General features: G+C 44.2%; 1 protein-coding gene across 11 annotated transcripts in view; it reads left to right on the forward strand.

Moving 5' to 3' along the window:
• SFXN1 (sideroflexin 1) overlaps positions 1–23,502 on the forward strand; it is a 50,157-nt gene that overhangs the window by 15,318 nt on the left and 11,337 nt on the right. For 2 of the 11 annotated variants that reach the window (XM_054217259.1, XM_054217270.1), the window contains exons 1-5: positions 3,822–3,938; positions 4,951–5,052; positions 19,412–19,586; positions 20,221–20,391; positions 23,038–23,136. In XM_054217259.1, the coding sequence (XP_054073234.1) occupies positions 19,423–19,586; positions 20,221–20,391; positions 23,038–23,136 (434 nt within the window). In that variant the 5' untranslated portion in view covers positions 3,822–3,938; positions 4,951–5,052; positions 19,412–19,422. The other 9 variants (XM_054217265.1, XM_054217261.1, XM_054217264.1 and 6 more) reach the window with 9 other exon arrangements.

A 23,502-nucleotide genomic window follows, 5' to 3' on the forward strand; every position in this document is an offset into this window, starting at 1 on the left:
GATTTAAGTAATCCTCTATCAGCTTATATAAGGGTTTTGTTACAATTTATATTGCCAAAAACTGTAGTGGAACTTGTCTGTTTGATAAAATTTCCTTAGGGAATAGTTTATTTATTATCAGCTGAGACTGGGAAAAGAGAGTGGTGGTTTTTGATATACTGACACAGACTGGCAGAAATCCCTACCTCACTGACAGAAACAATCTAGGAAGTTATGGGCACTCCTCAGACTGCACTGATGTCCCTTCCAGTCTGGGGTTTGGATTTGCTACATTAAATTCATGTCCAGTGCGTCATTCGACCATGGGCAATGCTGCACGTACATGGTTCACCTCGCCCAGTGTCCTGCTCCGGACAGCGAAACCCAGCACAAAGCCCTCACAGGCACCTCCCGTCGCGTGAGCGCTAACGAATAGTTTCCAGCAACGCTGCTGGTTTCTTCTGGCAAACCCCTGATAACAGCCAGCGTGGTGCCAGAGCCAGTTCCAGAGCCAGCATCCGAATGCACCCCGGTTCCTCGCACTGCACCTTCAGGGCCATCGTCACACGTCGTTTCCCACCTGCTCCACAACTCCTTTTTTTTCACGGCGCAGAAAAGTCTTGACATAGCCGGTGTCTGCGTGTGCTCTCTGACTGCACTGCTTGCCAGCCAGGGCTGCAGAAAGCCCGGTCCTGCAGTGCCGCTTACTGGACATTTATGTTAATAAACGGAGCGTGCAGCAGCTCTTCATTTTCCTCAGTCGATTCCCGGAGCCAATTTGAAATGGTAAAAAACATAAAAAGCATTCGTGTCCAATGTAAATATTATGAATCCAGGAAAGCTTGAGGAAAGCAAATACAGTAAAGCTCATTTCTTAGATGAAGGCAGTAACTGTAGAGGAAAAGAAATCCTTCTTTTCTAGTGAGCATAGGGAAGAGTTTGCTCGGTAATATTCCAGGAACTCTTTCAGGTGACAACGCGCAGGTGGTTAAATTCATCCCTAGTTCAACAAATGCAAAGGACTGAATGTACACCTGGAGGTTTGCAGGAGTCTTGTTCATTTATTCCCCGGGAAATGAGGCCACTGACAGGAATGCTTCAACAGGAGCTAAGGCACGGGCTTATTTGACGAATCCAGTCCTCATCTCTAGGCACATGCGTTCTGTGTGCACCGTCAGTACGTGCGCTGCAATTTAACCAGCAAGATGCTACACTCTGCATGAAACTGTAAGAAAACACAGGCTTGAGCTTCCAACCGAGACACTGACCAAGTTACATGGATTGATCGCATGGGACTGTCCGAGAAGCGGTCTTTTTGGGGGACCGTGACTTGTGAAGACCAAATCCACAATATCCAGCTGCAGATCAACATGCTCAAAACCACCTTTGGGGGCACCCAGGGGATCGGTACACCACGGATCTCACCTCAGAATGGAAGCTGGATCAGGCCAAAACACATATCTGGATCCGGGAGCTGGCACATCTTCCTGGATTCTGCATTTTTTTAATGCAGACAAAAACACTTGAGCATGAAAATTAGTGCAGACGAAGAAACACATGTAGCCAGAGATTAGATATTCCTTGTGAATACCCGTATTCGTCCATTTGCCTTCCAGTTTGGTGGCTCACGAGCAATTGCTTGTTGGTTGGTCAGAGCCATCTCAAGACTTTTCAGGATTCGTGGCAAAAAATCAGATTTGTTTCCGAGCAATAGGAGAAGTGACCAGTCTGTGAAAGAGAAGTTACGTAGCTGTTCAAAACCATCTGCACTGAGTGTAGAGCAAATGATTAACTCGAGGAATGAATGTAGCTTTCCATGCTACCGACCCAGAGAAAGAATTTACATATTTATATTAAAAGAGTCTGCAAGCTGAGTTTCTGTTGTGATCTGCAGAAAAGACCATGCGTGGTTTTAAAGCAGATTAACAAGTTAGTATCTTTGGCATGTGAGAGAATTATTAGAGACAGAAGATATCAATCCTCAAAATATAAACCATATTCCACAGTACCAGTTGTACCCGCCGGCAACTAATTTATTTCTATACACAACATCCAGCTGTCTCCATGTCGGAATGAGATGTCTTTCCTGCTCGGTCATTGCAATGTTTTTAGCAACAAGTGTGAGGGCCAGGTAGAATCAAAGATGTATTCGGTGCTGGATCTGTCACTGGTCATGGAGACTGGGATCTGCCCGGCGAGATTAAAAAGAACTAAAGACGCCAGCAGTAAAGTAGATAAACCATGAGCAAATTTCATTGTGCAAGAAAAGTGCAGTGCAAGGGGATCAGTGCCATTTTTTACTCTTTCATGACGGAATCTCACCTGGTATATTTGCACCTGCAGCTGTCATATATGTACATATATATATCTCTATCTCTCTGTGATACGTATCTGTGAGACCTAAGTTGTGGAGCCACAGGGGAAACACATAGGTGGGCATCTGAGATTGAATGTGTCTGTGTCAGAATGAAAGTTGAACCTTAGCTTTTAATTGAAAACCATAAACTGAGTAGGCCAGTTAAAAGCTGAAAACAGACTCTAGCCTAAACAATTATATTTTTATTTTTAAAAAATCCAGTTTTTCACAGAAGTTGAGTTTTAACAGCAAAGATTTCACCAGTAAGTGCATCTCCACAATCATTTAATACCTGGGGAGTGTTCTGGCTTTTTAATACAAAATTCCCAGTTAGCACCCTGCAAGGAGCAATGGCGGGGAGGTCACTCGGCGTGTCTCAGAGTAGGATTGCTCCGCGGGCACAGCTTCCACCCCTTCGGGGAGGAGACCTGTGGGCAGCGCAGCGTTGTTACAAAGGGAATTTTAACAGAAGATCTCGGAGGAGCTGAGCTGGATTATAGACGGTAGTTGCAATCGGCCTCTGTGTGTTGGCAGGTTATTCTGGCCCACAAAAGAGGTAAGCTAGCCCTGTTTGCAGGAGGTACAGAGGGTGCCGTACAGCTGTGTCTGGACATGTTTTCCCCCGTTCCCAGAAGCCAGCAGCAGTTATGGGATAAGAACAGCTCATGCATTGCTGACTCATGACAGTAGCATAGAATCATAAAATCCTTTTGCTTGGAAGAGACCTTTAAGATCATCAAGTCCAACCGTTAACCCAGCACTGCCGAGTTACCCCGTGTCCCTCAGCACCACGTCTACGCATCTTTTACATATCTCCAGGGATGGCGACTCAACCGCTTCCCTGGGCAGCCTGTTCCAATGCTTGATGACCCTTCTGAAGAAATTTTGCCCAGAAGTTTGTCACCAGTGGCTGGCAACACGGCAACTGGCACAGATGAAACCGGGGCAAGCACCAACGTACGTTAATGTGCCAGTTTTTGAAATGGGCATTAGGGATCTAGTTTGTGTGTCTGTCACCACGTTCATCAGTCAGCTGGGCTGGAGAAAGAATAGAACAGTGTAATTGAGTATCCCTGCCATTTTTATTAAATCTCAAATTACTGCACACCTAATCTCAAACAGAGAAGCTATCGGATGCTGTAAAATGCGGATTGACCATAATTACAAAAAGGAAAGAAACGCTCTGAACTCATTCTCAGCCTTCCAACAAAATCAAGGATCCGCGTGTGTTTGACATCTGTTTTCCCGTTGTTTTCCCTGCAACGCGCGTGACAGCGGGAGCGATGCAAACGGAGCGCAGGCCGAGACGCACCGCGGCTGCCCAGGCGGCCCCCGGGCCACGGCCTCCGCCGCTCCCCGGCCGCTCTCCCTGGCTCGCCCGGCGACCCACCCCGGCAAGCGGCGGCCGAGTGCGGGGGGCGGCCCCGGCCGGCCTCCAGCGGCACCGCCGCCCCCTGCCCGGCCCCGCCCGGCCCCGCCGGGGCGGAGCGAAGCGGCGCGGGGCGGCCCCGCCGCCTCCCCGGCCCCTCGCCCGCGGCGCCCAGCGAGCCTCTTCCGGGCGGCGGGCCAGGGGCGGCGCGGAGCCGGCAGCGCGGCGGGTGCGGTGAGTAGCGGGGCCCGGGCCGGGCAGGGGCGTCCCCGCTGCTCGGGGACCCTGCGGGGCTGGGCCGCGGGCGGGGGAGCGGGCGGAGGAGCCAGCGCCGGGCACCCCAGAGCCACACCGGTGCCCTCCGCGGGGACCCAGCCCCGCCGGTCACCCCGGTCTCCTTCACAGGGGCCCGGCCCCGTGTGTCACCCCGTTCCCTCCGCAGGGGCCCGGCCCCGTGTGTCACCCCGGTCTCCTCCTCGGGGACCCAGCTCCGCCGGTCACCCCGTACCCTCCACAGGGGCCCAGCCCCATCTGCCACCCCGGTCCCCTCGGCAGGGGCCCAGCCCCGCCGGTCACCCCTGTCCTTCCCCCACAGGCCCGGCCCTGTCTGTCCCCACGAACCCTCCGCAGGGCCCAGACCCATCTGTCACCTCTGTTACCCCTGCAGAGGCCCTGATCCGCTTGTCACCCGTGTCCCCTCCACAGGGTCCCAGCCCTGTGTGTCACTGCATCCCCTCCACAGGGCCCATCCCCATGTGTCACCCGTGTCCCCTCCATAGGGCCCAGCCCTGTGTGTCACCCTTGTCCCCTCCATAAGGGCCCAGCCCTGTGTGTCACCCCATCTCCTCCACAGGGCCCAGCCCTGTGTGTCACCTTTGTCCCCTCCGTAGGGGTCCAGACCTGCATGTCACCCCGGTCCCCTCCACAGGGGCCCAGACCCATGTGTCACCCCATCTCCTCCATAGGGGCGCAGCCCCACATGTCCCCCTGTCCCCTCCACAGGGTCCCATCCCCGCATGTCACCCCATCCCCTCACTGGGAGCAGGGCCGGCGTCCCAGCGTGTCCCCCCTCTCCCGGGGAGGTGCTGCCTGGGCACTCGCAGTGCCCGACAGCTGGCAGGGGGCTGGCATCGCCCTCCCCTCCCGCCTCCCAAAATCACATATCACAGCTCCCTGCTTCCTTACGCGCTCCTGAAATGTCCCCCTGGCCACCAACCGTCCCCTGAGCATGAGCTGTCTGTCGCAGGGCAGTGTGTGGCAGCGGCACGGATCCCAGGCCTGAAGGAAACAAGCCTCCCTGCTGGGGGATCGCCTTTTCCAGGAGAGGAGCGCACAGAATAACTTGGAGGTCAGACACCTGGTAGCCAGGGGCAGGGATTTTAATTATGAGTATTAATTTTTTTTTTAATTTATTGAATTATAAATAATTTATTGTGATTATAATGGGTATTGGGAGAGCGGGGGGGGTGGGGAAAGGGGCAGTGAAGACTGGCTTTGTACCAGTGTGCAATTAAAAAATGACCTGTATGGATCTTGTCAGAAAAAGGTACATGAAATAGTGAAAAACTACAGAAGAGGGCCATGAACATGCCTGGGTAGAGTCAGATAATCCTATTTCAATTTATGGAGGGGGTAAAAAAATAAGGAGAGCAGAGACAAGCTTGCAGCTATCAGGACTGAAATAAAATAAGAGCTTGCACTAACCCTTTTTAGCAAAGCAGCTTTATTTTTCTTAATGAAGAGGCGAGGCGAACGTGTGACGTGTCTCTGCAATGCACCTCATGCGATGGGAGAAGAGGTGGGAAATCAACAGCCGACACTGCTGAGCTGGCTGCGGGCAACCTCTGACATCTGGAGGTAGCTTTAATGCAGAATGATGAAATCTCTCGTCAAGTTACACGCCAAAGATGGCTGCTGTTTTGAGGAGAGAGCCCCAGCAGCAGGCTCGATGTGTTTAACACAGACTGCTGCTTTTGTTGCTAGGCTACAAGCGGGACGTACATTTATAAGCAAAAAAAAAAGTATCTTGTAGTGTTGCTATGATTTGCCTTCTCCAGCATTCAGCTTGTTTTTATGATTGCAGTAGGAAAAATCATAGTGCAAAGATTTTTTTCCTTGTGATTTAAATAGATACTTACTTTTAGAAGCTGTTTTGGGGAAGGAAAACTTGGCAAGTGGCTTTGTTAACATTTGGTGTAAGCACGTTGCATCATACTCCTCCCAGTCATCAGCAGGGCTGCTTCTTTCAAACTGTGTAGCAAACGTCGTGCAAATAGAGGAAGCCCGTTGCTTAATGACCCTGATAAGTCTGATATGTGCTCTTTTGCCATCACACAAAAATGCTTTCTTCCCCTAAAAATCTCTTAGTGGTTCTCATTTGAACTAATTATACTGCCATGACATCCCTGGAGAACGCATTGTGTTCTTTTCTTTGCCAGGGCAATTAAAGTATGGGTCGTAGCTGGGTTTGCCTTTCTGTTGTTGCTTTGCCAGTGTGTATTGGTTTTAAAGTGGAATAGGTCACCTTTTACTAATCAGGAGGTAGTTAACTTCCTGTCTGTTCTCCTGAGCCAACATGGCAGCTCTTGTGGGCATTGCTCCTGGAAAAGAAAGATCTGAGTTTGTTCAGGCCCCCAAAAGGGCTAACGTGTTATTTGAGGAATAGAGAGACTTACTGGGATCCCTAAATATTTCTCTATGAAAGTAGCATGGGAAATACTTCAGAAGAACTCAGCTGTGTCAGAACAAACAAGTGGCCATGGGCGCTTTGGTTTATAAACGTGTCAGAGGAGGAAGAGAAGCTGTTCCTCTCCCCATTTTGTAGCAACAGGTACTTTTCTCAACCTAAAGATTCTCCAAACCGCATCTCGTTTCCCAGAACAGGGCACTGACAGCTGGACGTCAGGCTGTTGGGGACTGCTTTGAAGAACGGAGATCTAGGGGCCTAAGTGTGTCAAACCTGTTTTCTCCTCTCTCAGTGAATCAGCACATGAAACGTTTTCAGCAGCACCTGGCTCTAACTTTTGAACTATTCCTATTCTGTAGGATTCTGGTAAGAACGTGGTACTGCTGTTACCTTTTATTTTTACCGGGTTTTCAGGGAAAAGCCTCACTTTTCATTTTTCAAAAAAAGAACTCTGGGTTGCCTCTAGGAGATTTTGTGAATCGTGATCTGAGCTGAGCGCCTTTACGTCACCTGAAGTTAGGGGTCTAAGTCCTGGTAAAGGACACCATACATCTTAGACCTTCCTTTCGGCGTTTGTGTTGGCTCATTTACTCACTTGCCGTCCTGTATGCAGGCTGGTTTGAATTCTCTTTTAAGCCAGAGCACCCAGCGTGTCCCATGCTTTGTGCCAGAGGGTTGCAGGTTGCAGTGTGGGAGTTGGGCAGCAAGAAGTGAAATGTTGCAATGTTCATTATCACAATTATGTCTGTGCTGCTTTTGGACGCAGACTTCTCTTTAGACTTCTCCCTCCCCCAGCTCAGTTTTTGCTGACTTTCTGAAATTGCATGCCAGAGGTGAAAGGCCACTCTCATTAATAGAGTCCGCTTCTGTAGGGGAAGGTGCAGGAGGCTGTAATCTGGACTCCAGCCCCCATAAAAGCAAAAAACCAACAGAAAGTTCTGTATAGAGCGTGAAGCAGTACCCTACCCAGTCTCCAGTCTCAGGACGTTTGTGGAAGGATCCTCACTCAAGAGAATTCAGACTTTTCCATCTGTTGAGGACAGACTGCTTCTGGGGTAGTTCTCAGGCAAGTTTCTCTCCCAAATATTCTCTCTGACAGTATCGCACTCCTGTCAACCTAAACTGTCCGCATCTCTCAAGGAATGGATATTTTGCCATTAGGGATGCTTCTTGATTCAGAGCAGTGACTATAGCTTTAAAAATGTGTGTTTAGATCAGATATGGAGAACGGGGTTCACAGTTATACCATCAAGAAATTTCTTTTTGTGTCACTCTATTCCCAGTTTTAGCTTAGGTGCTAGAAAAATTAATCACATACTTGACAAAGCTGCTTAATTGTGGAGTGGATTTTTTTTTTAAGACTTGAGTTGAAAGACAAGGTGTCACTAATGTAAGAAAATACAAATGGTTCCGAGGAAGGTAGCAAAGCTGCTTTTCATCATTCAGGCACCGCTGCATGAGTTTAAGTTGCCCAGACTTTCCCACATCGTGTGCCCCCACCTGGATTATTCAGTCATGCAACAGGGTTTCAAATAAATGATCAAATGTCTGGGTTGTTCAAAATTGAGCAGTATGTTACTGCCTGAAATAAACTAAATAGTCATTGATAGTCTTTTGGCTATTGCTTTGGTTTGAAAAGTGGTTATATGACCTTCAATGTGACGTTTAAAATGTGAACTTTGAAAAGGAACAGCGGAGAGTTGAACTCCTGAATCTGCATTTTGTAGAATTGCTGAAACTGCTGTTGTTAACCTTTAAACGGGGTTTAAAGTCTTCTACTATTGCTGGTTCTTTGGCAAATCTAAGCGTAGCCTGTGTACTAAAGCTGTTGATCAGACTTTGTGCTGGTTTTTATGTAATTGGTTTTTAAGAGAGGCCACTCTCACTTATTCGTTTTCCCTCCAGTTAATGTTAATATTAAACATTAGACCATGAACTGGCAGATGATTCCATCTGACCAGAGAGGGCAAGAAATTTGGGTGGCTTGGTACTGGGGCTTCTGACTTGCTTCAGTGTCACTTTCTGATTGAAAGTACAAGATGAAAAAGATAGTCAAAGAATTACCGATTTAAAATAAAGATTTTTGGAGAAGGTTATTAAAAATACGGAGTTGAGAGTTTCTCTTCAGGTAAACAAAGGCCTTAGTTTTCACTGTCAGTGAGTTCCACTGTGCTTTTTAGTGTTTTTATTTTCTGATTACTAGGGCTGGGAGAGCGCTGGGCAGAGAGATGAGGAGGCAGCAGCAGGGAGGTTTGGAGAGAGAGCGGTAGAGGAGAGGCTGGCAGTGAAATTTGCTTTAAAGCACTCGGGAGGTGCAGTCTGACACCGCGGTGTCCTCTCTGATCTGCCATCTGTATCGCCACATCTAATTGCCTCCGGTCTACGGAACCATGTCGTCAGCTCAGCTTTTGGTGCCAAGTACACGGCAAGCCATGGCCACTTCTTTAGCTTGACAGTCATGTTTATGAAAACCTTTATGAACACACGGTCGCAGTTGTGATTCTGAAAATACACCTTGGTACATAGGAAGAGCCGCGGTGTGAAACACAGGGATAATCAAACCTCTGTGTCAGTGCTGGGGATGTAAACAGTGCCAAAAAGTATTCCTGGTCGCGGGAATGCAGTCCCCCGTATTGTTAACTTGCTGGAGCGCAGTGCGGAGTGGTTTTGGCCAGGACAGCAGATGCTGACCCAGACAATCCGGCAGCACAAGGGAGGGTTTAGCAGCCGTTCTCCATGGGCAGTTTGGATACAGCCGCCCTAGTTTGGAAACTGAAAGGGTTTAATAATATGAATGTGCTAGAGAGCGTAGCCCGTTCTTTGTTACTGGTTTAATTGACTAGCGTGGACTATTACCAGCTTCAGGGTTTGCACGTACAAGTGTCTGTATTAAATACTTTTCTAACTGATTTGTTGCTTGAAACACCAAAAATATGTATTATTTCCTTCCTTACTACATATTTTTCATGACAGATGTTAACTGACTGCATCATGGTGTTGTCTTTTACCTTTCCAGTACTGCTGATCCTCCCGTGTGAACATGACCTCAAAGTGATATTTCCGTATGGATTATTACAGTAACTTACGTGTTTGTAAAATTAACGTTGTTTCCCAAATCCTCTGTTAAGAGAGTTGTCTGAGGAAGAGAGTTGTTTCAAGATCAGATTGGGTAATTTTGCTGCTTACCTTTCCACCTTAAAATTTAAAGTGCTGTTGGTTCAAAATTTTGTCCCAATTCACAGGTTGTCTCCCCTCTGTTTGTTCTTACTGAATAGCCATAGGTGTGGGAACAATAAATTTGGATGCTTGTATATAGATGGTTAAGTGTTACGTAGTTGTTGAAGTTAGTTGTCTTCATTAGTTGACCGTAACAAAGCAAACATTTTTATCTTTGTTCTAGAGGATTTGTGCATTTACTTTCCAGTGCCTTTGGAAACTTTCTACTTATCTCAGGGTTCAGGTGGATTTATTTCAATTTAACCCAAATGTCCTTTCTTTTTTCTTTACGCAATTCTATTATGGATATATGGATAATGAGAACTTAAATCTTGGGCACGCTTAATGTGTATGGAGAGTTATACCACTGAAGGTAGTGGAGTTACACCCTTGACAAAGTGTTGTAGTTAAAATAATAATTAAATCTTAAATAATTTTATTACAGTGCTTTTGTTATTGAGTAGTTGAATGGATTACGCAAACAGCAGCACCCCTCTAAAATGGTATGTGAAAATTAAGGTGACGGCTAGGTAAAATACTTTGCAGCAGCTTAAATTGAGGGTGTTGTACCTATTTCTTGCAGTTTTACAATCTCACTGTTCAAATAAAAAATAAAAAAATAGCCATACAGTTTATGATGATGACTGCATGGCTGTTGGATGATATATTGATGAAACCATTTTTGTGCACAGTCACCATTTTTACTTTATAGTTGGACATTTTGTTTTTTCAGAGGATCCCTTCGAAGTACATAGGCATTTTATGGGTTTATGGTTTTGCTTTATGGGATTATACAGAGAGAAAATTAGGAAGGCAAAAGCCCAGCTGGAGCTCAACTTGGCCACTAACATTAAGGACAACAAAAAAAGCTTTTATAAATACATCAACAAAAAGAAAGCCAGGGAGAATCTCCATCCCTTACTGGATGCGTGGGGGAAAGTTGCAACCAATGACGAGGAGAAGGCTGAGATCCTTAATGCCTTCTTTGCCTCCGTCTTCAATAGTCAGACCAGCTATCCCCAGGGTGCTCAGCCTCCTGAGCTGGAAGATGAGGATGGAGAGCAGAACAACCCACCCATAATCCAGGAGGAAGTAGTCAATGATCTGCTTTTGCACCTAGACGCACACAAGTCTATGGGGCCGGATGGGATTCACCCAAGAGTACTCAGGGAGCTGGCGGGAGAGCTCACCAAGGCTCTCTCCATCATTTATCAACAATCCTGGTCAAGAGGGGAGGTACCAGATGACTGGAGGGTGGCTAATGTGACACCCATCTACAAGAAGGGTCAGAAGGAGGATCGGGGAACTACGGGCCTGTCAGCCTGACCTCGGTACCAGGAAAGATCATGGAGAGGATCATCTTGAGTGAGCTCTCACGGCAAGTGCAGGGCAGCCAAGGGATCAGGGCCAACCAGCATGGGTTTAGGAAGGGGAGGTCCTGCCTAACCAACCTGATCTCTTTCTATGACCATGTCACCCGCCTTCTGGATGCAGGGAAGGCCGTGGACGTTGTCTGTCTGGACTTTGGTAAGGCCTTTGACACCGTCCCCCACAGCATTCTCCTGGAGAAGCTGACGAATCCTGGCATAGACAAGTGTACTCTTCGCTGGGTTAAAAAGTGGCTGGATGGCCGTGCCCAGAGAGTTGGGATTAATGGGGTGAAATCCTCTTGGCGGCCGGTCACCAGTGGTGTCCCTCAGGGCTCAGTTTTGGGACCGGTTTTGTTTAGTATCTTTATCGATGATCTGGATGAGAGGATTGAGTGCACCCTCAGTCAGTTTGCAGATGACACCAAACTAGGTGGGAGTGTTGATCTGCTGGAGGGTAGGAGGGCTCTACAGAGGGACCTGGACAGGCTGGATCCATGGGCCAAGGCCAACTGTGTGAGGTTTAATAAGGCCAAGTGCCGGGTCCTGCATTTCGGTCACACCAACCCCAAGCAACGCTACAGGTTTGGGGAAGAGTGGCTGGAAAGCTGCCCAGCAGAAAAAGACCTGGGGGTGCTGGTGGACGGCCAGTTTAACATGAGCCAGCAGTGTGCCCAGGTGGCCAAGGCGGCCAGCAGCATTCTGGCTTGTATCAGGAATAGCGTGGCCAGCAGGAGCAGGGAAGTGATGGTGCCTCTGTACTGGGCGCTGGTGAGGCCTCACCTCGAGTGCTGTGTCCAGGTCTGGGCCCCGCTGTACAAGAGGGACATTGAGGTGCTGGAGCGTGTCCAGAGGAGAGCGACCAGGCTGGTGAGGGGTCTGGAGACCAGGGCATATGAGGAGAGGCTGAGGGAGCCGGGCATGTTTAGCTTGGAGAAGAGGAGGCTGAGGGGAGACCTCATTGTCCTCCACAACTCCCTGAAAGGAGGGTGGAGAGAGGTGGGTGTTGGCCTCTTCTCCCAGGTGAATAATGACAGGACCAGAGGAAATGGGCTGAAGCTGCGGCAGGGGAGGTTTAGAGTAGATATTAGGAAGAATTACTTTACTGAAAGAGTGGCCAGACACTGGACCAGCCTGCCCAGGGAGGGGGCTGAGTCACCAGCCCTAGAGGTGTTTAAGAAACGTCTAGATGTGGCACTTCAGGGCAGAGATTGTAGGTTGTTTGGCTGGACTCGTTGATCTTAAGGGTGCTTTCCAACCATGAAGATTCTGTGATTCTGTGATTTATTTCCCTTTTCAGCATTTACTGACGGGCTGGTAAGTCCTGAGCAGCATCATACAGTCTCTTTAATGCAAGACGTGGGGCTTTTATTCTAAAAATATTTCGCTGGAAAACTTGTAAGTTTTCAAGACAGAAATTCACAGGCACCATTGTAACAGTCCTATGACTCAGAGTCCCGAGACCGGCAAACTCAGCGACCTTTTCTACTTCGCTGCAAGTTTTATGTGTCTCCAAATTGCATTATTCCAGTGTCTGAACTTTTTATGCTCCCTTGTATGCATGACATTTATTCCTTCTCTGTGGGCACTGGTGGTCTGTCCCTGCCCAGGGTCTTTATGATTTTTATTTTAAACTTACTTAGAATAGCATTGCTCCTACATGTATTGTTAAAGTGCAAGTCAAGTATGTCAAGTGCATCATTTAGAAGAAAATATTTTCGTGTACCTAAGTAGCTATCACCTAAAGTTTTAATCCCTTTTTGCATGAGCTCTAATCTTCTGCACAGTGCACATCTATCCCGCCCCATCTCTCCCCCATCCTGTGCAGGATTGGAGGCTATATACTATCCTTTAACTTTATTAAGATTAGTAATATTAAAGCCAGTTTTCTCTTGCTATCTTTGTGAACAGACACAGTGATTTGACGCATGATCTTTTGTTGTAGCTCATCAAGGGACCAAGGGTCCTCCATTAACGTATGTTTTCCATTTTCCTGCTAGGTTGCTTTTTTGCTGCTGCAGCACTAACCCTTTTTTGGTAGATTTACAAGGAGAAAGAGAGACCAAAGCATGTGCTGACACGCTGCTGCTAGCTTAGTCTGGCTAGCGTGGGTAACAGCAGTGAGAAAGGCAGCAAAACGGGAGTTTTACCTTGTGCTGGCAACCAGGGTGGTTGTGTGTTGTCTGTGGGGTGCTTTTACTCTGCTAGCGTGTGTTACGGCCACCCTGGCTACGCTCCTACCCCTGCTACTTAGATCACGTTAGCTCTTTAGACCATCATACCTTTTTTTTTGGTATGTAAACACACAAGGACTGGGAGTTTTTCCAGTTTACGGCAAGTTAGGTCTCTCTTGCACCCATTTCTTGGTCTGCATTGTAGACTTTCAATCTCTTAACTGTGGCAAGACAAAACGTTTAAAACTATCTATGCCTAAAGTTTCTCATTCATTGTCTTCCCTGCAGATTTAAGGTTAGGCTTCAAGATTTGCATTACGCCTGGCTCCTCCCGCATCTGCGGATCCTGAACTTGAGCAAAATGGTAACCCAAGGTGATGGCCGGTTAGTCTGTTGAAGGAGCACGGGGGTGCAGACCTTTAGTGCTCGAACCTTCTCCTGTGCCACTTCAACGTACTGATCCGGGAGACTGCGCTGGCCTCTCTTCTCTCTGCTGCATTAGTTTTCAGCTAGGGTCATAAGTTGTATCAGCGCACATGGTTCAAGGAGCGTCAGAGCGGACACAGAGCAGACCAGGTCGGGAGGGGGTAAAGATGGGACGTGGAAATGGTAAGTTGTCTATTTTCTGTAGATCCGCCTTCGCCAGGGTAGGCTAAATGAAATGAAGTGAAGCAGTACTAAATTGAACTATGAACCATCTCCAGTGAAGGCAGATCCTTATTGCTTTGATTTCTTATTACTGCAGGACTTGTTTTTGTGGACAAGAGGTATCATAAGTATATAAAAACAATTCACAGACAACCCAGTAGTATATATGCTAATCAGAGTGAAAAGAAAGACAAGAGCTTCTGTTTACGGACTGCTTTATTAAGCATTCATTAGACAGCTTTAAACAGATTAACATAAGCTATCCTAAGCAGGGTTTAATCTTTCTTAATGAAACTGTTAATTTAATTATAAAAATATGGAAACTTGGACTTTCCTACAAATAACATACCAACAGGGAAGCATTCATAGAATGACTTACCAGCCCTAATGTACAGATTTATTTATTAGTGGAAAACAATTTTTGAATAAATGAGTTCACCCTACTTTCATAGGGTACTGCTTTGCAAAAACGGCAGTTACCATTTTAGAACGGAAAATGGTTTGTTTTTTCACAATATATCATGTTCACAGGAGGGTGTCTTTAATGGTATAGTACTAAGAAAGAGCAAGGAAACCTAAGGAGCATCTCCTATTCTGACGCTCTGCATGAGAACTCAGTTCTCCAAATCTGTCCTGACTCTCTTTTAATTTCCATAGTCTGTGTTCATTCTGCGGCATGCCTGCTGAGAAATGTGTCACGTGAAGATAATTCTACTAATCCACAGGCATCTTCACATTGGGGTGTTTTAAACTGTTTGGTGACTGTGGAAGTACTTAACAGCAAACAGGAATGTGGAATAAAAGGACAAGAATATTCAACTGGAAGCGAGGGATGAATTCTCTGCTTCTTACCCAGCACCTTTTCATCTCTCATCATCACTTTTGTGAAATAATAACTTGTGCCATGCCGTATCAGCAGTGCTTGGAGCACAGGTTCACAGTCAGGAGGTCTGGGCTCTGCTGTCATTTCTGGCTTTACCTGCGGTCTTGAGCCAAGTTATGTTACTTGACCATACGAAGTTCCATCTCAACATGAGGAAGAACTTCTTTGCTGTGAGGGTGGCAGAGCCCTGGCACAGGCTGCCCAGAGAGGTGGGGGAGTCTCCATCCCTGAAGACATTCCAAACCCGCTTGGACACGTTCCTGTGCCACCTGCTCTGGGTGACCCTGCTCTGGCAAGGGGTTGGACGGGATGATCTCCAGAGGTCCCTTCCCACCCTGTGATTCTGTGATTCTCTTTAATGGTCTGTTTCTTTTACTTGTGTGTGAGGAGAAAGATGCTTCTTAACAGTGCTGAAAAGCTGGTAACACCTCTAAATGTCTTTGGAATAAATTGCAAAAAGAAGTAGTGTTAGATTTTACTGGTCTAATGTCAGTTATGTAGAATTATGATACAAATACCTTCATGCGTCAAGGTTAGCTTAGTAAACGATATATTGCTACGGCACCTAATTTTCTTGAAGTTTGTAAGATTTATTGTTTCACTGTAGGGAAATCCTGTCTCAGCATATAGTAAAGATGTTAATAAAAGGTGTCATACAATAACGAACTTAACAGTGAAGGAAATGGGAATGGAGGGACAAGGAAAATACTAATTTCCCCTACTGTACCACATTTTTTCACCTTCTAGTGTCCCAGGAAGCTTTAGGACCTTCCCTAACTTGATGGTGAAACTTTAAGATCTGAGAGTAATTGAATCGTGACTATATTTACTGTAAGTTGCAGCAGCAATGCTGATGCTCCTTGTATACTTGCTTTATGCTTATTTGAGTTGATTACTGCAAATTTTAATACATTAACAGGCCTTTGGAACAATACATTTTTCTTGAGCTCTCTTGTACCAAAGAAAACCTGGAGGCTACTAGGGAAAAAATGACGTAGTGAAAGCACAAGAAAGTGTATTCAGTAGATCTGGTTTCATAATATTAAATACATTTATCAATGTTCATTTTAATCATTGAAACACATATTTGGCAGCTATTTCTATGCAGTAGTGGATGACCTCCTTGACAGGTAAAACACCACGGAGTGAATAGCTTTTAATTGTTCATAACATTCACCAAATAAAATGGGCATATTCCTCTGTTGCGCCTCACAATACCATTTTAATGTATTAAATTAAAATTATGCAATAACTTACTGCAGTAAATAGCTCATATTTCATGAAATATATACCCAGTGGGCAAGAAGGCGCTGGCTACGGGTGCCTTCATTGGACCCAGGGGTTCAGAGCTGCGGGTTGGGGCCAGTGCCGGGTGAACGGGGCTTTTTAAGGCAGGACAGAAAGGGGTAGATCCAGCTCTGTGTGCTTAGGTCTCAGTAAGGTTAGTGGAAACTGGCTTTATTTCATTACTTTTTCTGGTTTCACGCTTAATACAGAGAGAGCACTGTACTGGATGGAGAGAGTTACAGAAAACCCTAGCCTTGTCTTTTCAGATGGTCATGCGTTTTTAACAGTATCATTTTAGGGGGATATTTCAGTATATTTTCCTTTATCCAAGCATTCAGAATGATTTATGCTTTCGTCAAATAGCTGGGGGGCGTTAATTATTGCAATAAAAGCTGTGAGAATTTATAATGATTTGGGAGTCTTTGAAACGACCTTGCACATGATGACTTGCAGTAGAAACTGGGAATTTAAACTTGTCTTGAAAGGATTAATTGAGCATTTAAGCTCTTAATACAGTTTATCAGGAGAAAGCAAAAGCGATCCTACTGGTGTCGTACCTGCAGCCTGTGCTGTCAGGTCGTGATTATCCAGAATTCAGCAATATCTGTAGAAACACAGCTTGGTTTTACACAACCGATGTCTACACCGCAAGGACAAACAGCTCGGCTTTGCCAGTACAACTCTGAGTTTCTCCTGATGTCAGGAAGACTTAGAGAGCAGGACACAGAATGTCTGTGTAGTTACAGTTTTTGTGTGACTTTAACCAAATTGACTTGGCTTGTGTAAAGTTCAATAATAAGATCTGTCCTATAGAATTGGAGATGATTTGTTGAAGGAAGAGCTTGCATCTGGTGGAAAACAGAGGTCTTTCTTATTTAATGCTTTTGGTCTTCCACTATTCTATTGCAAATAATACATGCTAAACATAAAAATAAGACGTAAACATCCTAAATGCTTTGGTTTTGGGGTTTTTTTTTCATTTGATAAAAACAAACTCCTTGGGTTTTCAATAGAAACTGATTATTTAACTTAAAGAAATTTGCATAATTACCAGTCAATCTATGAAAGGAAGGACGTTTTTATTGAGTGGCACCAAATTAGGATTTTCTACTGGATTTTTAACAAACTTATTTAGCAATACTAGCTGAGCTATGACATTTTCATCATTCAGCTGTTAATCCTGCTGTGATTGTGAAGGACAACCCTTTGTTATTATTAATTTAATCTGTCCTGGGTTCTCAGAGTTTAATGTACTAGCAGTAGGTTACTTTGCTTTCCCCGTTACAACGTGCTGAGTAGAATGTACTTGCCAAATCCTCTTTAAACATTGCTTATCGTCATTTATAATGCAGTTATTCTGCGTTCTTGCTACCTTATCTTTACAGCTTTACAATCGTGTCTGGTGCACGATGCCATCGTGCTTGTGCGTACACGGTTTCTATTGACGTGATGAGCAGGTGTAGCATTGGGAAGAACTGGAGCAGTCTGAATGTCATCAGCAGCTCTTCCTGGCAGATGATATATCAGAAAATCGGATATTTCCTGTCGTGTATGCATGGTACACCATAAAATAATATGTGGCCACTAGGCTTCCATTGTAATTAAATCACGATAGTAATAACCACAGAAGTCCTAAATAGGAGTCGTGCTTGCGCTATGACATAAGAATAAAAATACTAAGTCTGGGTAAAGGCAGGGAAGTTGGTCTCTTCCCTGAGTAATTCCCACTCTAACAGCAGTTCTGGCTGATAAGCGGTTCGAGGCAGAATAATTTTTATGCAGTCCTCATTCTGCTTACAGAGTTGATTTTATGGTTCTGACGAGGGACGTTACAAAGGTTTATAATCTCTTACTCGTACAACTGAGCTGATTATCTCAGTTTCAAGAACAGACTATTCTGTTTATTTTCTTTTTCTTTTTTTTTTCCTAGAAATGTTGTTCTGTAGTATCTTCTAAATATTTATTTATTTCCTCCTTCTTCCAGTTGCTTAAAGCTGCTGATTTAGGGCTGGTTATGATAGACAGGGAGACTTAAGCCTTTATTTCTGTAGAAGTTTACTTTTCCAAAGACTTCCAAGTTTTTCCACTTGAGGTGGAGAAGGGTGATAATTACATTTGAGAGATGGACAATAACTTCTTCAGATTTCATGAATGGTCTCTTTTTTTTTCCCATGAAGCTCACATTTTTTTATGATGGAGACACTTTACGTGATTAGTCTTTTTGTGATTATTTTTTTTTCTGTTCTACAACACGCAAGTTTCATCAAGTTGACTAAAGTGTCTCAGACAACTTCATGGTGTTCTTGAGTTAAGATGAAAATGCTCTTCAGTGGCAGCGTACACCGTATGTATCGGTTGTCCTCATAATGATGATGTTTTTCTTATTAAAACAGATGAAATACTGTGTGATCAGTATTTTTATAGACTAAATTTACTGCAGCCATTTGAATTACAGGCGTTATTTGGAGGATGGCTTTTTTTTTTTTTAATTGGCTATTGAATATGTTTCAGAAATTTCTCGTAAGAAAGTTGAAGGTCATATAGCTTGCGCTATGCAGGGACTGTCCTTCTTTCATTGGATGTTGACGTAATCCCAGTCATCATGAAGTAATTTTTAATTTTCTGGGCTTTAGGCCCCATAAATGCACAACTGTCTTAGGTCAGTGCCCTTCATTGTAGTTCTTTAACCGTCTTTGAGTATCAGTAGGCGATGCGGTCAAGCGTTCATAATGTGGCAAATTGTTGCATTATATAAGCTTTTTTTTGCTAAAACATGGATGTATAGAAACAACATTTATTAAAAGAAATTGTTGGGTTTGTGTTCCTAATTTTTGTTTTGTTTTGCTATGCCGGAGCAGTTGACTGTATCTTATAAAATATTTCTTCTTTCACTGTACTTTACAGCCGCCCCTAAGGCATCTCTTGAAATATTTATTTTCTCCTTCCCTTTAAGGCAATATTTTCAGCAAACAGTAATTCATCACTGAAATAAAGCACACTTCTGATTAGTGTACTGTTATTTAGTACAGCTCCTTATTAATAAATTTCTATACTTCCTTTGCATCTGCCGCATCCTCAGAGACTTGTACGTGTATGTGATGAACCCCTACCTCATAATCAGATAGTCATGCTCTTACAAAGATGTAATGTATAAATGTCTTGGGGAAGCAGGCACAGAAGCGTTTCTGTAGACTTTTAACTGAGCTCTTGCTTTTTCACTCGTATCAATACCTACCTCGTTAAAACCCGTAATGAGGGCTGACATCATCTGCATTCTGGATGGATACTGGCCCCTCTGAAGCTCAGTTCTGCAAGTTGTTCAGTGTTTTTTCCCTGATTTTTTTTCTTTTTACTGTAAGCATAACCACTTGTCATCTTGCACCCTATAGAGACATTATGAAATCAGAGGAATTCTAAATTGCAAATTTTCATGGTTTTTTTCACAGAGTTTTTGAAGATGTCAGCAGATATACCCTTAAATATTAATATCAAGGAGCCCCGATGGGACCAAAGCACTTTTGTTGGACGAGCCAGTCACTTCTTTACTGTAACAGACCCCCGGAATATTTTGTTATCTGATGCCCAGCTGGAAAACGCAAGAAAAATTGTGCATGATTACAGGTATGGCCTTGATCACTTCTACTGCCAGCCCAAAAAAGTCCATGTCAATGATAAGTACATGGTTATATATTTAAAAGAAAATATTTAAGACGCTGTATTCATTGCACCACTCTTTATTTTAGAGATTGAAACACTTTTTTTTTTAAACAAATTTGTTAATGAATGGGGAGATTATGTCATCTGAGAACCGCTGTTAAGTATTCTGAAATACAGAAGTGTCTAATTCTGAAAATAGTTAATATGACAACAGGGTTTAAAGCTTCCTCTTATGTGTTATATTGTTTGAAGCAAGCACTTTCTTAAATACTTGTCAAGTAAATTTTCAAAGTTTCATGCTACTGACCCCAGAGATTTTAGCTGCACGTTTAAAATCTAGTACGGGTTTAAGTAAATAGAAATTTGATGCTGTATGTATTGACTCAGCCAACATAACTACGGCTGGGGGTTTTGATTCTTTTTATTTCACCAGTCCATTTAAAAGCTGAAGATCTACAAGCCTTCGGTGAGGCTAGATTAACTTAGTATGAACATCCCCAAATCCTCTGATGCCACATTTGTCACTGGAGGTTGCAGCATTTTGTAACAGTTCTGCTTTTCGCTGTTGTCTTGTTTTGTTTTTTTAACTTGTCTCAAGACAAGGTATCGTGGCACCTGGCTTGACAGAAGATGACTTGTGGAGAGCAAAATACATCTATGATTCAGCCTTTCACCCAGACACTGGTGAAAAGATGGTCTTGATTGGCCGAATGTCAGCTCAGGTACCCATGAACATGACTATCACAGGTTGTATGATGACCTTTTATAGGTAAGCGATGGCAATATAACACATAAAACATTTGCTTACAAGTTAGATAAGTGAAAATCAATGTTATTGTCAAAAGAGCGTTTTAGAAGAGTTATAAGAAATATTTTAAAGTGTAAAATTTTGCTTCCTTTTGTCTTCTCTCTCTGCATTCCCTCACACTGATTAATGGTTTCCGCTAGAAGTAGTTGTGAGATAGCCCCTCTTCTTCACCATCCCACTTGTCCTTAAACTGGGAAAGTTGAATGTGCCAAAATCCCGTTCTTGTAGGAGAGTTGTGTGGAGGACAAAGAGGAGGAGACACCTGGGGATTTCTAACCTTAGAGATCTGGCAAGTAGGACGTTCTGTCTGCCAAGGGAGTACTCAGTATGCTTCAGGCCATCAGCCATCGAGTGTCTCCAGAGCCTTTTTGATCCTTGCCATTTCCTCAGTAGTTCTTGACTCACCTGTACAGCGGAGCCCACAGCAGAAGCCAGTACCATCTGTTAGTAGACTCCACGTTAGAAATGGTTTTGTGACACAGCGCTTTGTTAGCAAGAACTAGTGGGAGGTTCAGAGGAAATCACAATAGCGTTTTCGATGCTGAGATTTTACAATCCAGTTGACTCACACTCCAGAAAGGCACAACCATTTTGAAGGTGCATATTTATGTGTGTGTTTAAAAAACAGTTGAGAATATGAATAAAACCATCAGTACAGCTGCCCTCTCACAATTACTCCTTCCTCTTACCTGGTTGTTCTTCTATGCATGTTCTCTTATTATCTGTAATACTTACAGCAGCTGTAAACCTTTTCTTTGCATTATTGGTAGAGTCACTTAGATTCAAAATGAGGTGGTTTACTGGCCTGGAAGACGCTGGTTTCTTTGGACCAAACCCTCAGCAGTGCAGACAGGGTTGTGTAGAAGTCCTTGGATGATGCAGCGTAGCCTCCATCGTACTGTCCATGTCACTGTCTGCTGGTGATTGCTGGCCACTGGAAGAAGCAAATTCCTCGTTATACGTATTGGGGCTCCTGGGCGTGCAGCAAGGCGACGTGAGCTGTGCCTGAACTTCGTAACAGACCAAAATCCTCTACATAGCAATAGCAAGGAAAGAGGAAAAGAAAAGACAAAGAAAGGAAGGTTATTCCTGTAGTAGTGGTGGGAAAAATCCAGCTAGTTTATCACTGTTACTTTGGTATCGTATTCAGGGACTGGAAACCAGAGGGAATAAGAATACACTTTCAGATCTCCTGAATCTTTAAGTTTTTTGCAATTTAAAGAAATAACGTATCTTCAGATTTCATATTTTCAGAAATATTTTCATATTTCAGAACCAAAGCCTCATGATAGACACACACCTTCTGCTCTGGCATCTCTTTGCTTTCCCGCCCGTTACAGAATAGTTGGTACAACTACTGCTTCCTCTTGAGCACTCTTAATTTCCATGGCAGCCCTCTAATGAGAACCTTCCTGTTACCGTTACTGCCTGTGTTATTAAATAATTTAATTAAGTATAAGCTTTAAAGTCCTATGACAAGTTATGTTAATGGTCAGGAAATAGTTTTGAGTAGCCACTGTTATTTTCGGTGGCCTGGTTCCCCTGAGTGAAATTCCGGTGGAGCAGAATCTTCAGTGGTGTCTCACTGGGGGCAGAGTTTGTGGTCGGACTACACGAAGAAACACTTTGCCCCTGGTACACTCTCCTAGCCTCCAGCTGTTTGTGGGTCAGGAACTTCCTGATCCAGAGGTAATGTTTTATTTAATGGCCCGTAGTGGATTTCTTTTTCATAAGTTTGTCCCGTTGTTTAGATATGCTGCTAGTTTGAGAGCAAAAGCATTCATCCCTCCACAAGACAGCCCCGTACATTGTGAAACAAATTGACTGTCACTTTTGTGACTTACCAGCATAACCATTTGTAAAATAATTCTATCTGCAGTTTACGCTGGTGCTCGCTAGTTAGCACCCTTCTGTCCTAAGGCGTCTGCATACCGGCACTGACATCATTTGTGAGGATTCCCTGGAGCTCTCTTTTGTTTTTTGATGATGACTGCTCATCTGGTTCATGCTGTGCTAAACCAGATTAATTTCTGCGTTGTACCTGTACAACTTAAACATACATATCTTTTCATTAAAATAATTATTTTGGAGTTAAGTGTCTTTTTATCTGGTTCTACATGCAGCTGAATGTTTTAATGTCACAGATATTTATTAAAGCAATAGCAGTATATTCGCTTTTTGAAGACTGAGAAGATAAACCCTGTCTCCTAAAATCCACTTCTTAGTCAGTTACGGAGCTTCCAAAGAGAACTAGCAGACTGTAAAGGAATAATAACCCTGGAAAAGTATTCTAGAAATTAGAGCTTTTCCTATTTCTCAGTGTGTCTTTAGAGAGAGGTTTGCTATAATGCTTTTGTTATCACAACAAACCTTTGTCCTAAGTGAACCTTGCTTTTTGATTACAGTGCTTTTAAATTCTATTCTTAGATATAGCTTGTACTTTCATTATTAAGACAGTATCTCATTGACTGTATTGTTTCATTCAGGTAAACGAGAATAAATCTGCATGATTACTGCTTGCGCTGTCTTTTCTTGCATTGCCATCATTTTTCTGTGCTGTTGATTGCTGTATTTTTAATAATAATAATAATTATTTCGCTTTTCAAGAACGACACCAGCGGTGGTTTTCTGGCAGTGGATTAACCAGTCCTTCAATGCTATAGTCAATTACACGAACAGGAGCGGTGATGCCCCAATTACTGTCAGGTCAGACACCAGACGAGGTACTTCTGATGTGTATAGTTGCTCTCTGATGTACTGCAACATGGTTGGGGTTTAAAGTTTGAGGCGATAGAGGGATAAGTTTTTTCATCTCTGCTTATCATTAATTTGATGTGCGCAGATGAGAAGTCTGAGAACAAGGCAGGTGAGAACTCCATTTCTGCCATCAAAGATAAGCCAAAGCACCTTGATGAGAGGAACTGAACAGCGTAGGATTTGATAGGAGTCTGGGTTGCGTTGCTCGGTCAGCCATTTGAAAGCGCCTCATCAGCTTGGCGTTATACGAGGATATTTCTAAGTGGATATTTTGTGTGGACCTTCAGGTGTCTTCCTGAGTCCCCTTCTCTGTGC

The sequence above is a fragment of the Rissa tridactyla genome, chromosome 11, assembly GCF_028500815.1.
Source record: "Rissa tridactyla isolate bRisTri1 chromosome 11, bRisTri1.patW.cur.20221130, whole genome shotgun sequence".
In the NCBI taxonomy this organism is placed as follows: domain Eukaryota; kingdom Metazoa; phylum Chordata; class Aves; order Charadriiformes; family Laridae; genus Rissa; species Rissa tridactyla.